The sequence below is a fragment of the Pyxicephalus adspersus genome, chromosome 3 (assembly GCF_032062135.1).
Source record: "Pyxicephalus adspersus chromosome 3, UCB_Pads_2.0, whole genome shotgun sequence".
Taxonomy (NCBI): domain Eukaryota; kingdom Metazoa; phylum Chordata; class Amphibia; order Anura; family Pyxicephalidae; genus Pyxicephalus; species Pyxicephalus adspersus.
This window is the reverse complement of record NC_092860.1, coordinates 82,833,860-82,850,695: the sequence shown is the minus strand read 5'-3', so window position 1 is coordinate 82,850,695 and position 16,836 is coordinate 82,833,860. Positions and strand designations below refer to the sequence as shown.

The following is a 16,836-nucleotide window of genomic DNA, read 5'->3' as shown; positions in this document are numbered from 1 at the left end:
ATAGTAGTAGAGGCTGATCTTTGTGAGACAAGTAAAAGCAGCCTTTATTAAAGTCTACTATGCAGGCGTTGGGGAAGTACGATTGTGGCCCTGTAGGATGCTTATATATAGACAGCACAGCCTAAAAAAGTAGCATGAAGAAAAAATTGTAATGGGCATACTGTGTTCTTTCAGAGATGAAAATATGTATGCAAAAAATCCTATTATTGGGCTTGCAAGTATGCAAGTAGCATGAAAACATTTACCTGACTCTAGGTCAGCTTTAAATCGCATATTAGTTGCTGTTACCCCGATAATACCAAAAGCTGGCTGTCTTTTATAACAAGCACTTGAGGCTTTGCCTAAAAAGGTTTGCTATTTTCTAGCGTATGTAAAAATAGGGAAAATGCTGCGCTTCCTTTCACATGTATTGTAAAATGCTTTATCTGCACTTTTAAATTAAATATAAGGCACCTTTACCAGTTCTTTGATAAGGTGGCCTTATTAGTTTTTTTTTTTTTTTTTTCAGGTCAAGTATATTTTTTTGCAGATACAGAAAATACCTGTAGATCCAGTGTCTCCTTAACTCCTGTAATAAACTAAAATTTCAAACTATGTTGTCAGCCCTTCCAGTTACCTCTAACACACTTACTGTCCTAGGACAATAATGACACTTCTGCTTCACCGCAGACTGCATCTTTCACATATGGAGGAAGGGGAAAACCTCAGCCTCCGCCCAGGCAAAACAGGAAGCAAGGCTCAGATCTTACTTTGAAAAGAACGAGCACCGTTCTCCTGGAGCTGAGCTCTCCAAGATGGCGCCCGCACGGGATCCCACAAGCCACGTGGAGCAGCAGCCAGAGGGGAAAAGCAGCCCCACCCTCTCATCCCCCCAGGGCTCCGACATCAATGCTGAGACCCCTGCCTCCCCCTGGACTCTTGTGCACTCTCCTCAGCCTCCCCACAGCAGCCCAGACAGCATGGTAATGCATCATTATTCCCTCCCCTCACACTGGGGACTCTTCCTCTTCTGCTATACCTAACATAGCTAGCCATGCCATCTGGCCATTTCATTCCAGTGCTTGCACGCCTTCTAATGCCTCTGTCATACCTCCAGCCATGAATGTTGATATTAATTCGATTCTACACACCATTCTTTTGGAATGGGGCCATCCATTCCATCAACTAGTGCGCAAAGGCTCCACGACTTTCTCACGACCGCTCTCATGACTAACTACCAAAATTTGTTCTGATTCCTGAATACCAAAGTGATTAAGGTCCCCGACTGGCTGGCGTTCTCAAGTGGTATACCCCATTCCTGTCTAATTTATTACATGCGGACCAGGTGGATTTCGTACCAAATAGGGAGGGGCAAGACAACACCACTAAAACACTGGACATGATTCACTGGGCCTAGACTAAAAAAACACCAACTCATGCTCCTTTCTACTGATGCAGAGAAGGTGTTCGATAGAGTGAATTGGTGTTTTATAGAGCAGACTTTGAGACACATTTGGCTTTGTCACCACATTTGGCTTTGCCACACGGTTGAGGCCACCTTAGCATTTTTTTCATGTCATCCACTTTTCGCAGTATCGCCCTGACCATGAAAGAACTGAACAGTTCTTTCATTTGCTGTTCTTTCACTGTGGCGGCCCAGGAGCTACGAGATTTTAATTTCTTTTTACGTAAGAAGACGTGGCCTTCTCTTATGGAGATACATTCAGATACTCTTTATGCATCACTGGGTTTTTGGAGAGCTGGACAGTTACACCCCTTTCTCCATTCATTGCCCCGCTTGACTGATTATCGTAGATCATTTACGTAATTTGAAGCCTTATGCACTGAACAGGGCCCGGCTAGACATTTACTGTCATAACAATATTCTGTCCTGATTGCAGCTGAAGCAGACTATACCTCCCCATACCTGGTGAAATGGGCGTGAGACCTGAATATAGTCCTATCGCAACCCGAAATAGATCAAGTCTTATCTATGGCTCAGTCTTCCCCTGTTAGTTTTGCATATCAAGAAACCGGGTATAAAATTCTAACTAGGTGGTAAAGAGTACCATCCCGGCTACATTTCATGTTCCCAGAGACCTCAGATATTTGTTGGAGGTGCTGTGAGGAACGGGGTACCTTTATGCATATTTTCTGGGAATGCCTGAGGATTCATCCATTCTGGGAGAAAGTGCCTAGGCTCCTCCCGCACTTCACAGATTTCCCAATCCCATTTGAAGCAAGTCTAATCCTTTTACACTACACCACGATCCCTAAGAAAACATACCGGAACTCCCTTCTTATCAGGCTGATTGACACAGCACAAGCTTGTATACCTGTTTTGTGGCGCCAAAAAGAGACCCCTACTATCTTACAATGGTTCCAACAAACTAACGATATGTACACAACGGAAGATTTTACTGCTTCCATAAAAGGCACGGAAGCCAAACTTAATCAGCGTTGGTTTTATTGGATCTTGTTCCGGGACTCTCCTGACTATCTGACGGTGCTCCGTGATACTATGTAGTTTCATCACTGACTGTACAGCCCGCATGCATTTGTCTGTCTGTTTGTTCTTTTATCCACTTAAATGGTCTTTTGTTTTCGATATGGTAATGAAGACATTTCTCAACTTTTGTTTTGATCTCCTCACGTCAGCACTGAGTCCCCTACTCCCTATATCCTCTTCCATCTGCCATGTAATCCCCCTTTTTGTATCTACTGTATGGTTATCTCCCTCCCCCTTTTTTTATATTGAAAAATGAAAAAGTATGAGTTGAGCTCTCCTGGACTAAAACATTTTCAGTGTGTACATCAATGTTGATGTTATATATTTTTTCCTTTATGTCAGTTGATCCCTGACGTTTATATGCTGGATTTTTGTGCAACTGCTTTATTTGTGGTTTCTTATACTGTCTGTAAACTGTAATGACCGTAAACCTTCTCAATAAAGTTTAAATGCAAAAAAAAAAAAAAAAAAAATTCTGCTAGATACACACATTGAGAAAATCTAATGCTGCTGAATACAGGCGTTCTATTTACAATACATTTATAACTAAGACAACAATCCCATTTGTATTGGCCTAAATCTTTTTGTACCCTTAATAAATCAAACCAATGCCTATGCTCCAATCCTGGGCTAAAGACTTTATTGCTCAGCCTACTTGGGCTACTTCTTCCCTTTTATGTACTGCAGTGGGCTCCTGCGGCTTAGACTTTTGGAGGGACCTTCAGCTCCTGGATTCATCATCCCCCCTACCCCCATTATTATAAGGAAGATCTCACCTCTAGCCTGCATCATCATTCTGCCTCTTTCTGTTCCAGTTGGTATTACTGGATGAAATTCCAGAACTTAGAGGAATATAAGGCTCTCTTAAGTGTCCCAGAATTAGTCTAAAATTCAACTAAAATGATCCTGTGGTATGGTTACCTTACAATATATCTGCAGATGGAACCACTTCCCCTCTTTTTCCCCAATTTCAACTTAAATAGAAGTTGAGGCATGTGTGCAACTTTGAGACTTACTTAACTTTTTTTAGTCAAAATATAAATGAATACCTTTCAGGATGCTGAGCACGGTTTGATTCCTCTGATCCAGTAAGGACTCCTGTGGAATCGTATCGTTTTAATCCATCAGATTTTCTCCCTAGCAAAAAAAACAATTAAAGCTTACTATATGTTATTGAAAAGTGTACTAAATGTACATAAGCACACGTTATTTTGCACAGACCTTTTTCATTTTAAATAAAAGAATGCAGATGTCAACAAACTCTTTATTTGATTTTGTAAACAATTGTGTATAATTACAATAAAAATAGTTTACTTGTGTTCTATATATATATATATATATATATGCAGACCCGGATGTTTTTTGTTGTGTAAACATGTCCTGAAAAATAACTATTACTGATGTTTAAAGGATGATCCCAATAGTAATAGGTTCTGAAAACCACTTTTCAGCAAACCCAGTGAACACAAAGGCTTTTTTATGATCAGCTTTACATCCAGGTAACAAGTATGCTTTAGAATAAGTTTAGCATTGCAGCTTTATAATCTCTCGTCAACCTGCTTTAATTCATGTCAAACTTTTTATAACATATATAGGCAGGCAGGATAAATAGTTAAAAGATAGTCTGCCAGATACTGAAGTGGGTGCACACCTATACAAGATTCATGCTTCATGCTGTGACAGGTGAAAGCCATGCTCCATGATTGAATTTATTTATTTTTATGAAAACATTCCTTAGCAATATACAACTAAACAGACAAACTATCAATCAGTTCCTTTAAATTATCATACCTTGTCTAAATTCTGGGTCCGATGATATAATGGATGGGCTTTCGCTAGAAGTACTATACGCATCACTATGAGATGACCTGTGCAATCTTCCGGGCTCTGAAATAATACAGAAATACAACAAATGTCATTTTCTGCTCAGAACAAACATGGCAAGATTGCACATACAAATGTAGCATTTAAAATGTTAATCCATGAGAAACTTAGTTTAAAAAAACACATGCATATGTATTACATTATACACGAGTTTTCTATTGTGTTACCTAAACAGCTTTTAAGAAATAAAAAAAAAAAAAACCAGTCACTATACACACCCACTGGCCACTTTATTAGGTACACTTGTTCAACTGTTAACAAAATTTTCTAATCCTCTAATCACATGGAAACAACTCAATGCAATTAGGCATGTAGACATTGTCAAGATGACCTACTGAAGGTCAAACTGAGAATCAGAATGGAGAAAAAATGTGATTCAAACTCTGGGATTTAGTGCAGAGAACATTAAGCTTTGCAATGAAGACAACTGCAAGTGACTGGCAGAAAAATCTTCTACTGCAATCAGAAACTTTCTTTTCTAAGCTAAGAGAAGAGAGCTAAGAGAATCCTACTGGTTGTGCTTATCAGCTAGGCTCAGCAATATGTGAAACATATCAGAATCTGAGAATAAAGGGGTAATATATTGCAGCTTACCAATAAATGTGGTTACTGCATTAGTTTTTTGTCTTTGGCTCTTTTATTTTTAACTTTTACCACTGCATAGAACATCTTTCAGTCAGAGTGACAAAGCTCATTTTCCATACTATATCTATAGAGAAGCAGCATTTCCACCCTATGACAAGACTTCAGACTTCTACCCCTCTTTTGTTCTCCATACCAAAGACAAGAAGTCCTGTGCGAGCAATGTAGCCAATGAGAATGTTGAGAAGGCAGAGAGGATGCTAACTTATCATCTAAAATATTTCTGGCAGAATTAAGAATATCTAATTTTTTTTTAACTTCTGGAACAAATATAACACAACATTTTAAAAAAAGGTATATCTAGCAGACCCAAAGGAACAACATTATATAATTTATAGTTAGGGTTTACATACTCTATTAAAAAAGCACAAAAATACAAGCAACACAGTCGTATAATAAATAGGCAGGTTGGAAATGCCATGGCATGGTAATAATCTTACATCTGACAAACACAGTTTATAGGAAATAAAAACACAAATTATTACTTGTGACATTACGCTCCCCATGTCCTGAATGCCGTAAACTAGAACTTCCTAGTCTCTTCACAGTAGTTAAGGACAACTTTTAATTAAAATGCCATGCAAGCAATCGAAGACTGAGGATGTAAATATACACAACCGCAAACACTTTAAGCAGACATTGCATCAAAATTTGGGAAAAGTTAAAAAAGAGCCTCTTCAATTTAATTTTTTTTAAAGAAAGCAGGTAGGTATGTTTCCAATATGATTCCATTAGTACAGCAAGTAATGCCAATTGCATTAAAATAGAATAAACTGTAAAATAAATAAGTAGCCAAGATCCTTTGCATGTTGCGGTTTTGAAGTCCTAAGGAATTGGATAAAGGCACTCCGTCACTTTACAAATGTGGTGCACGCAGTATTTGTATAAATAAACCCTGGATGGGCATCTTTGATATTTTCCAAGATTACGGCTGCTGATGCAACCATAGATGTTGATTACACTAAAGACCTTCAAACATTTTCCATATTATTAACCTCAGTAAGTAAACTTCACAAAACAAATGGAAACATAACCATAAACATCTCTTGTTCCACACAATATTCTTATTAATTTCAGTGATTATTATATACTATGGAAAACATCAAATGGAATGTAGTCATGTTATCTTGTTAGGAAAAAAAAAAAAAACATGTTTTGCTTTTTTAAGAGTAGGGAAAGGTTAGAATCTATTGCTGCTGTCTGTGTTCCTGCCTTCCCCGCACTTTCTTTCCTGATAGTTGTCACATTGACAAACGGAGGGGAAACCTAAAATTTGACAGCTGTCACTAGTAGGTAGTTAAAGACCAACACAGAGGAGGATTCTGATAGCAATTAGGTTGATATGTGAATACAGGGTATACAAGAAAATTCCTGGACAGAATACCGGCTTTGTGGATAAAATGTGTTTGCACATGTGTCCAACCATGTGTCTACATGAGAAGGTGGGATTCGTATTTTACAAACAGTAGGTGGTGAGCAATTGTTAGATTCAGTTATTGAAATATATTAAGTCTGTACAGCAGGAAGCTACAGGTAACACAGCGGATGGGTTTATGAACTGAATGAATGAATTCAAAAGATAATACTAAGTTGCCACTGATCCACATGGTGGTTTCAAAATTTGCCTTGATTAATGTTGGCTTTAGTTAGGCTCCAAGGGTTTTTTTTTTTAAAGATGAGATAATGAACTTATAGTGCAGACCAGTATCAAATGCTTTCCTATTATTTAGACAGCAAACACATTTATTTGCTTCTTTGATTTTAGACCCAAAAGGAGAACAGAACAGATTATTGTTATTGAAAAACTCCTGTTCATCCTTTAAGTAAATACAGTGAAGTTTATTACCTTTCCATTTCAATCTAAAGCAGACACAATTTTCTAAATCTGTTCAAAAAATTTAAGGCAATAAGTCATCCTGGATGGCTATAGAGTATGACCTCAGAAATCATCTTTCCTGCTTGTGTGATTGGCTGAATGATTCTCCTAACCGGTTATCTCAACCAGTGTTCCAATGAACCCTAGGGTTCCTCCTGAGATTGCTGGGGGTTCCTTGAGAAATGAGCAATTTGTGCCTCCCAGGTCAGTTTAACACACACCAATGATCTTTTTGGGAATCTGTAGGGGTGGCAGCCCTCCCACTGGACAGCAATGTAAGAGGCATTCTTCCAACCCAACCACCACTCTTGGATAATGTGAGGTGTGCATTAGGTAATTATAGTAGGGGTTCCCTGAAGACCTGAAAGTTATTTTAAGGGGTTCCCCTATGTTAAAAAAAGGTCAAGGAACACTGTCCTAAAGGTTAATTAGGTAAACAGATACAAATACAAATTTCATCATCAGAAGGCTGAAAATGCAACAGATGATTATGACTTCAGACCTTCTAGTTCAGGAATCAGAGCAGAATAAACATGAAAGAAATCTACAAGAAAGTTAGTTAAAACCCCCGGAATGTATGTTAATCATCCAAAAGGGTATTTTATTTTCCTCAACAAAAGTGGAATTTTCTTTTTCTGTAATTGGTGAGACTGGTTCACCTCCTATATGCTACTATGTCATCCTTAATAGTACAACAATGTAAAAAGCAGCTTCAGAGATTGGAAGGCATGAAGATCCCAAACAAAACAAAAGACACCATATCTATGTGTTGTAATACATACTGTATGCATTTTCCAAGCTGTACTTATAGTCAAAGTACATATAAACAGTAAATGTTTTCCAGTGTACATGCTTCTGTTCAGAATGGTTCACTACACCATGACTCTTCTAACACTTCAGGTGCATATAGTGGAGGACAACTGCAATGCTAACACGGTCATGACCAATTATTCAAGGCAAGTTATGTACATCCACAAATGCACAATTAAATTTAACACTCAGTTTCTTCACAAACATGCAGCTGAAAACTATAGAATTATTATTAGCACTGGTATGACAGAGTACTGTTGGCATTTTGAAAACCTTAGACAGATCACAAAGTTTTTGCCATTTTTACTCCAGTTAGTAAGAAAAGATTCAGTAGGCAGCAAAAACTAGACATATGGTATCATTTAGGGAAGATGTGCATAGTAACCCCTTGCTGCCAAACAGATTGTATTTTACTGTAATAGGATCAATGTAAACAAAAATTCTGATTTGGTTTTTCTGTACTTTGGACATCGCTCTTTCCCTTTACTTCTATTTTAAAAGTTAAGTCTAAGATGCACTAGATGATACCAGATGCAGTCGCCTCATCTACTTAAAAAAAGGACATGGAAAAGGTATTACTGAATACTGAACATTTATTTGTATCCAATATATCTACTCAGCAGTCAGCTTTGATTTGAACAAGATTAGGTTGGCTAGGTTATTACAAACCCATAGTGTCATATATATACGATTAACCTTTACCATGTGTTAAAGTGTCTGTAAAACATAACATAGGAATGTTAGAAGGATGTTCTATTGTCTTAGTAGGTGCTATGCAACATGCTTTGACAATGTATCTAGCAAATAAACATTTCAAAGCTGTAAAAGTTATTCTTCCACAGCCTCACCCACAACAAGATGGAAGTTCATGAACCATGACGGATTTCTTTGTCTTCCCCGCCCAGACCAGACACTATCAAAGTGATGGATCAATCAGACGACTGGATAAACGAGATGCAGGGTGGGTTAAACAGGCACACCTCTTATAAGCTGAAGTAGACAGCAGAATTGCCTCTAGCAGACAAGAGATTTCAATAATTTAAGTAATCAAACATTTGAAATCTTAAAAACATCTCATCGTAAAAAAACTCTAAAAATGTAATATTTGCTTAATTTAGAACCACGGACTGCATCAAGGGACCACCGTGGTCTCTGAAAGAACTCCAGTGAATTCATTCTGTTTTTTTTAGCCGTATTTTAAACAGAAAACCGTAGACGTCACACAAGTGTTGGGTTTCCTTTCTATATGTCATAATATAGCCGATCACGATGACTCACAGACATTGTACATCAATGTTGTTTGTTGTGTTTTTCAACATTCTTACACAACAAAACCAAAGCCCCTGCAGTCAGAATAAACTCTTATAATCTCATTAGTCTGCTGTACAGAATACTTGTAAGAGCGAGAATTGGATATATTATTTTAATGATTTCCATTTGTAAATGTTACTCCATGTTTACAATGATCTGCAGGCACTGCCATCTTTAAAAACAATGATTAAAACTAGGCACACACAGCGATTATTTTTTTCCACTTTGCAGAACAAAAATTTATGTGTAGACAAAGCTTTTCTCAGTTCTGGATAGAAAGGGAAGAATTTGAATTCCTGCAGGGTTTTCACTGTCATCTGGGGCTCATTCACCAAGATTTCCTCAAACTTCTGTGATCTTTCTAAGACTCGCACTTAGTTTAAAATAAAGTAATTAATTAATTCGAATTATGTTGAATTAGTTAAAAACACAAAGTTACCGCTTGCTGGGAAAGGGTCATAACACATAAAAATGTAGGGGGCCTTTGTCAATATGATGTTGGGGGCACTTAGCGTTCATTTGATCTTTGATCTCATTGGTTTCCTTCTGACCTATTCAAAGTGAGTTTTACAGTCCTATAAAATTGTATGGTAATGAAAAACAGGTCTGGAGTACGCAAATGATTGCCACCTTTGGCACAATACCAAGTGTCAAGGCCTACCAAGTGTCAAGGCATCTATTTCCCTGGTGCAAAAAAAGATGAGAAATCCAAAATCTTTAATTGTTTAGATAATCATTGTCGAATAGGCAATTTTCCTCTTGGTATGGGGAGATTACTGACTTCCTTTTGGGACTTACTGTAAATGAAGGGGAAAGATGCCTGCTTGTATGTTTAAAGTGCTCGGTTGTAAGTTAGATAAAAAAAACATTCCCATGTCAAGTACATAGAAATAGAAACAGAAGCAAAGAAGACTTCATGTTGGCCCTAACGTATTTCAAACATCATCAATCATTATAGTAAAGTAAGTTAAAATGCAAGCAAAGTTAAATTATCAAAAATTTACAATCAGAAAGCTTTGCCTTTCCATTGACATTAGTTAGGAACATGAAGTGAGCCCTGTACAGAGATGAAATAAAGAGAAAGAGCCATATACATCTTTCCCAGTCTGGGCTGGTTACTCAGGACGGTGAGGTCAAAACCATCTATAACAGGCAAGTATGGCGCTTAAATTGAATTCTGAACATTTTTGTGTGTCAAGTTTTTGCATTAACCTTGCTTTTATGAGGGGATATATTACCGTATTTTTCGGACCATTAGACGCTCCGGACTATAGGACGCACCAGGTTTTCCGCACGGGAAAACAAGAAAAAAAAATTCATTTGATTTCCCCTGAGATCCAGCGTGCGGCACTTGTGCCCGCCCATGAAGGCGGCGCCGATCGGCATTCATCAAATCAATCGGCGCTGCCTTCGTGGGCGGGCACAAGTGCTGCACGCTGGAACACAGGGGAACACAGACACTGGCTGCTGTCAGCCTCTGTCTGTTTTCCTCCTGTGTTCCCCTGAGATCCAGCGTGCGGCACTTGTGCCCGCCCACGAAGGCGGCGCCGATCAGCATTCATCAAATCAATCGGCGCTGCCTTCGTGGGCGGGCACAAGTGCCGCACGCTGGATCACAGAACAGGCAGAGATTGGCGCAGCCGGGGACCGGCGGGGACACAGGTAAGTAAAAAAATATGCCCCTGTACCTCTGCATTCGGACCATAAGACGCACCCTGATTTTCCCCCCACTTTAGGAGGAAAAAAAGTGCGTCTTATGGTCCGAAAAATACGGTAATTGTTACCTAATAATCCCACAATAAGTAAAATTAGGTAGTGATTATATAACTAGGGGGAACTTCTATACATGTCAACATAGAAAGAGCAGTAGGGTTTACACAGCTCATTCATTTTATGCAGATAATGAGTAAATAATTAAGGTATCAATCCATCCCTTTTATTGAGCTTTGCCCAAGTGGCTGTATGATGTAATGTCAATATGTGAATTACCTGAAAACCATTTTAGGGTATACAGAAACAAGCAACTCCCCACCTAAATCAGTGTATAACAAAGCCTTAATAATGTATGGACACTGTGACTTTGGGTGCATTGAGACAACTTCTACTCAATAAATACCACAGCATCCCTAATATAGGCTAATGATGGCCAGTAGTTCTGAAAGAGCTTAATGCATGATAGAATAAATAGTTCTATATTATTTTTTTTCCCATTTGTGATGAACATGAGACAAAGCTTTAGGAAAGCTCTACATATCTATGTACAGATTGCAATATATTTGGCCATTATGTTCATATGCAGAATGGCTATGGCTTACTGCTTCTTCTCACAATGAAAGTTTTTCAGCCAACTTATTAAAATCAATGAACTCTTTGTGAACTTGTGAATAGCTAATCTAGAAATGTCTGTAGTTAATAAAAATAGAAGTAAAAAAAAAATATCATGAGGGCATTTAAAATATGAGAAATTGACATAAAAAGTCGCCTACTTTCATTGCAATCACAGTTGACAGTTGTCAGTTATTAGAATTATACGATTGTTTCCCTTATATTATGAATGCTGATTATGTTTGAAAGAAACAAGTATATATATATTTTAAATGTTGGCTGTATCCATGCCAGAATGATCTTTATTCTTACAAATACTTTTCCCTTTTATTGTATACCTAGCAGATTAAAAACTTTAAGAGAACACCAACATGCTTTTAGTACCGACACACTTTTACTTGTATGGTATTTGAACAAATATATTGTAAAATTAAAGAATAATGTTTATCCTCTGTGGTAAAGGCAACCCTATGGATAAAGCCCTTTACAGCCATCTCAACCTTTTTTTACATTTAGTTTACAATTCCACGGCATATGAATGCTTAACTCCAGCCAAATATGCTTAGACCCCCATACATTTCCAACCACCATTCATACAATATAAGTTACTTATATACTTGTCCTACAAACACTACTTTTAAAAAGCAAATAAATCAATCCCAATGAAATTCAAACATTTTTTGGAGTCCTTTTTACTTAAAGAAAACCAAAGTACTTACCTTTCCTCGTTGTACCTGGGGCCTCCTTCTATGACTTATTTGCTGCTCTGGTTTCCATTCTTATACAGGTCCAAGTCATATGGTATGGGATATAACACACACCGCTAACACTAAAATAGACTACTAAATTAAAAAAATCAGGGTACCAAAGTAGCTCCATGACTAATCTATTTGCAATGTTTAGGTAAAAAAAAAAAAAACACCTGACTTAGATGTTGAAAAAAATGCAGCTACATTTTCCAGCACAAAGATTGTGCTGATATTTTCAAATTATTTATAGGAGGAGTTGTGTTTTCCTTCCACACCTAACCATCTGTTTTACAGGTCATCCACAACCAGAATGATTTTTTTTCATACGAGGTGCAGTTCTACATGAACAAAAATAAATAGCTGATGAAGAGCATACTTTTTTTCTGGAGACACCCTGAATTACATTTACAGCCCATAATGACTAAAGCCCATTGTTAAATTATCATCTTTGACACATCATCATCCATTCCAACAAAATTTCAAAGCCTTCTCATGTGACATCCTCCAGGGTGCTTTCATTTAGCTTGTATTGCAAAATCATGTGTAGGTTATATCACAGCAGAATAAACTTTTACAAAAACATTAATTATCCAAGTCATTGTGTACAAGTCCAGGCAGGACAGGCAGTAGGGACTCCTCCCTTTTCAGTGTGAAAGTTTACTAAGCCACCTGTTAAAATAATGATAGAAGGAGCTAAATAATTTCTGTTAACCCCTAGTCTGAATTGCACTACTTGACCCAGAGAAAATAAACAGCCACAGATAATATAGTAAACTGAAACAAGGTATGCATTTATGTATTTCTGTCCATCCAGCTCTAATATTTAAAAAAAATCTTCTACACCACACAGTGCTGTCTGGAAGGAAGGATTCTAGGCTACTACTATGCAAAATAGATCTTCAAATGTCTATATGTGCACTGGTTATGCCCTGGGTATAGGCTCAAAGACCATAAAAGTGACAACCAAGCTGTGCTAAGATTGCTTCTGTACAGGTCAATTAATGGTATGCATTAATTTCCCTTTTAACAGGCAAGCCACAGGAAACAACACATTATTAATGTTCTTTACTTTTCCTGTCTTATTTTTACATGTAGACTGTGAAAGGTTACAAACTGCACCATCAATTATAGCTTGTATGCTTCATAGTGCCACAGCAAAGAATACTGTTCAAACTAACAGGATAATTATTAGGGACACACATGGTTGTGAATCCAAAGTTGTGTTCACATGCTGACTCAAATTAGCCGACACAATTATAATATAGAGTTTTTATGGGTATCTAGTTGTGTGGTGGCCAGCATGGAAAGACAGCAAACAGTGTGTGTGAGTATTTAGATACACACACATTTTCTATTCCCTGTGTTGACCAACTGTATTCCCATTATAGAGATGGGCGTCCCTTCCTCTCGTCAGGAAAACACGAAATAAAGGGTAATCTTTCTGATAGAAAAACCTGATGGTTGTTCTAATGCTTTTTCTATTTTGTCTAAATTAAAAAAATATATATTATATATATATATCTATATATATATATATATATATATATATATANTATATATATATATATATATATTTATTTCTGAATGGAATTGAATGTTTCCACTGCTTGTTATTGTATTAAAAATGAAGCTGTAGTAACAAATGTGTTCCCTTTATTCCTAAAATTCTAGCAAATTCTTCACTTATTCTTATCATATAAATATAACTATAAGCTTTTTCACTATAGCCATGTGCAGCCAATGGGCAACTATATGACTGTAGTTCACTGAAATCTAATACAAATTGCTTTGTAATCTTACAGAAATGCATGCAAGTGTTAATAAAATTATTGTTGTGGGCAGGTAATAAAAGGCACATGTCCAGTAACCATGTCATTTTCACAAAAATAAAATAAGACTAACATTTCCTTTGAAGTTGATCACTATGTTTTTAAGGAAGTAGATTACAATGATTTACTTGAAAGATACAGACGCAATTGAGCTATTATACTAGATGTAAAATAAATGCAGATTGTTAGGTTACAGGAAGCTGGTTCATCAGGGTGTAGCAGCCAACTACTCCTACACAAAGCAAGTTAATCTGACAACTCAGAATTCAGAACTAGACTGTTCTAGCTATTTACAACCTGCTGTATACTAACCCCACACAACTAAGAGAACAGTAAAAAGCTTTGCATGTTGCCACTTAACAATTCAACCTGTGACGAGAAGCATGAGCATTCTACGAGAGACATGCTTCTGCTCTACTCTCTTGTTAGCATGCTCAAGGTGGTGGACTCCATGCTTGACAAAGAACATATTCTGTGGCTTAAAACATTACACATTTATAGGAGGATTATTACTTTTAAATCTGTGCTACCTTTTCACATTTCAATAAAAGAGCTATATGGTTTTAACAGAAGTCCTTGGCGAGGATGATTTTTAATACATTAGAAAAACAAGCGCACAATGTTGGTATTTAGGGGTGGTTTGGAGTCCAATTTTTTGAGGAATCGGCTCAGTGATCACATTAAAGAAATCATTTTAGGTATGGTATTATGGTATTAACAAGCAACTCAAAATATATATATATATATATATATATATATATATATATATATATATATATATATATTTTTAGTATAGCTTTATTAATCAGTATTGAACGCAATACTGAATAACAAAGCACTGTAAGGAACCTGGCTATACATCTTCTATAGGGCTATTTTATTTCACACCTAAGTATTACGTTTTGACCACTATAGTTATAGGTAATATTATCATTCCTTCACATTCTTTAAAAAAAATAGTTTTATGGATAATTTGAGTTGCAAAAAGTAAAGTAATTTTGGCGTGGACATTTCTCAGCATGACTGAACTGTGAGTCTGCAGCTCTATAAGCGGCAAACAGTGATGCACTAAGGTTCCAACATCTTTTTCTCATTGCTAGCATTAAGGTTTTTTTTTTATTTTTTAGCGATTTGTCATACAGTAGCTATTTTGGGGAGTTAGATCAGACTGTTTAGCCTACCACTCCACACCCTCCATGTCATAGGTTAACTGGACCACTTTTAGTAGATACTAACCACTTCATACTTCATCAGAGCCAACATGCTGCACAAGACCTGCAATTTTAGAGATGCTATAGCCATCACAATTAGGCCACTGTTGGAGTTGCCAAAGGATTTATATATCTATCATGCCAAACTTTTCAATCAATTCAAAAGTGAATAGTATGTTAGGTGCCACTTTTTCATTTTCAGCCTGCTCAGCAAATAATTAGCAAAAAAACTTTGCTTTTCATTAAACAATAAATGCAGGGAGGTGACACAGAAAAATGCAAAGCTGATCAGGAAACAGTGGACAAAATTTAACATATATTGCACATATTCTTTCTTGTGCAGCTTGTGGAACATTTCACTCAATTACATTTGGAATAATTTTTTTAGGGTAGTTCGATCCATAATACTAGCTAAATTTCAGGAGTCTCACTAAGGACACCATTTCTCATAAAACATTATGAAAAAAAAGTGTGCATGTGAAAAGACTGAGCAAGTGTCACTTAATCGGCCCAATTAGGAAATCAACAATTAAGCATTGTGAATATATAAAATACAACATTTGGACAAATGTTTGTGGACACATGATCACAACACCTTTAGGAGATGTCTGGGCATCCATTTCCAATAACATGGGCATTATTACATGGATGGATATTCCAAAGTGTTTATGTAGGTTTCTGGGAATTTGTAACTGTAATGATGTTCCAATAGAAAACTTGGCTCATAATTGGTGTTCAATTCACTCCAAAGTTGGTCAATAGATCTGAGGATGCTCAATTTTCTCCACACTGAACTTGTCAAACTATGTGGAAGTGGTTTGTGTTCAGGGGTACAATCACACTAAAACACGAATGTTCCTTTCCTAAACGGTTGCCACAAAGTTGTATCATCAACAGGACCCTTCAAAAGAAACACTTAACCTCAATAGCATAAAGAGAAGTCCACATAAAAATTGGCCATTTAGTATACATGTGATTGTCGGGTGTTAATAAACATTTAGTCATATAGTGTGTATTGCTTAGCAAATATTAATCAACATAATAACCCAGAGATTAGGCATACACCCTCACATGCCACTAAAAAACACATTCTGATATAAAACACTAGCCTCCTAAAAGAAAGTAAATATGAAAGTGTTTTTTAAAAAAAGCATTAGTAATACAGCAAACAGCTGGTTTTAGAAAAAAAGGTAAAAATGGTATATGGAGAATGCAAGATTAGACTTCCAGCATTAGTGATGACAATCCAATATAAGTAACAAGACATGGCTTCAAAGTTTCTGATGTTAGTTCTTGCTCACAAATCCATGATTACGCCAAGATGGTATTCCAGCACATTCATCCAATTTATTGAGTCAAATTTCAAGAAATAAGCATGCTTACAAAATCTTCATTGTTTGTTTCAGAAACATATCTTCCATGTGAGCTTTCCTTCTGTTATGTTGATTATAAATCAACTCAAAACTGAGTTTGTGCAAAGATCAGTTGTCAATAATTACTTGTTTTATCTAAAAATGAAGAGAATAACCTACTGATCTATTTAGTGAGCAAGTGAGAAGTTTCTGGAATACTGAGTAATATATTAGTATAAAAAAAAGTTTTATTAAAGCTGACGGAAAATTAGAAAACTGTAAAATTGTGACAGGTCAGCCAAGGCAAAAGATATAGAACTGCATAGTACATACTATGTATTCTGTTCCACAATGCAAAA

The 16,836-nt window shown here is 36.7% G+C and overlaps 1 protein-coding gene across 8 annotated transcripts in view; it reads right to left on the bottom strand.

The window, feature by feature from the left end:
* Positions 1-16,836, bottom strand: part of PTPN13 (protein tyrosine phosphatase non-receptor type 13) — a 180,719-nt gene that overhangs the window by 44,804 nt on the left and 119,079 nt on the right. For all 8 annotated transcript variants that reach the window (XM_072405454.1, XM_072405460.1, XM_072405456.1 and 5 more), the window contains 2 exons: positions 4,280-4,375; positions 3,538-3,625 (listed from right to left, as the gene is read on the bottom strand). In XM_072405454.1, the coding sequence (XP_072261555.1) occupies positions 3,538-3,625; positions 4,280-4,375 (184 nt within the window). The remainder of the gene's footprint in view (positions 1-3,537; positions 3,626-4,279; positions 4,376-16,836) is intronic.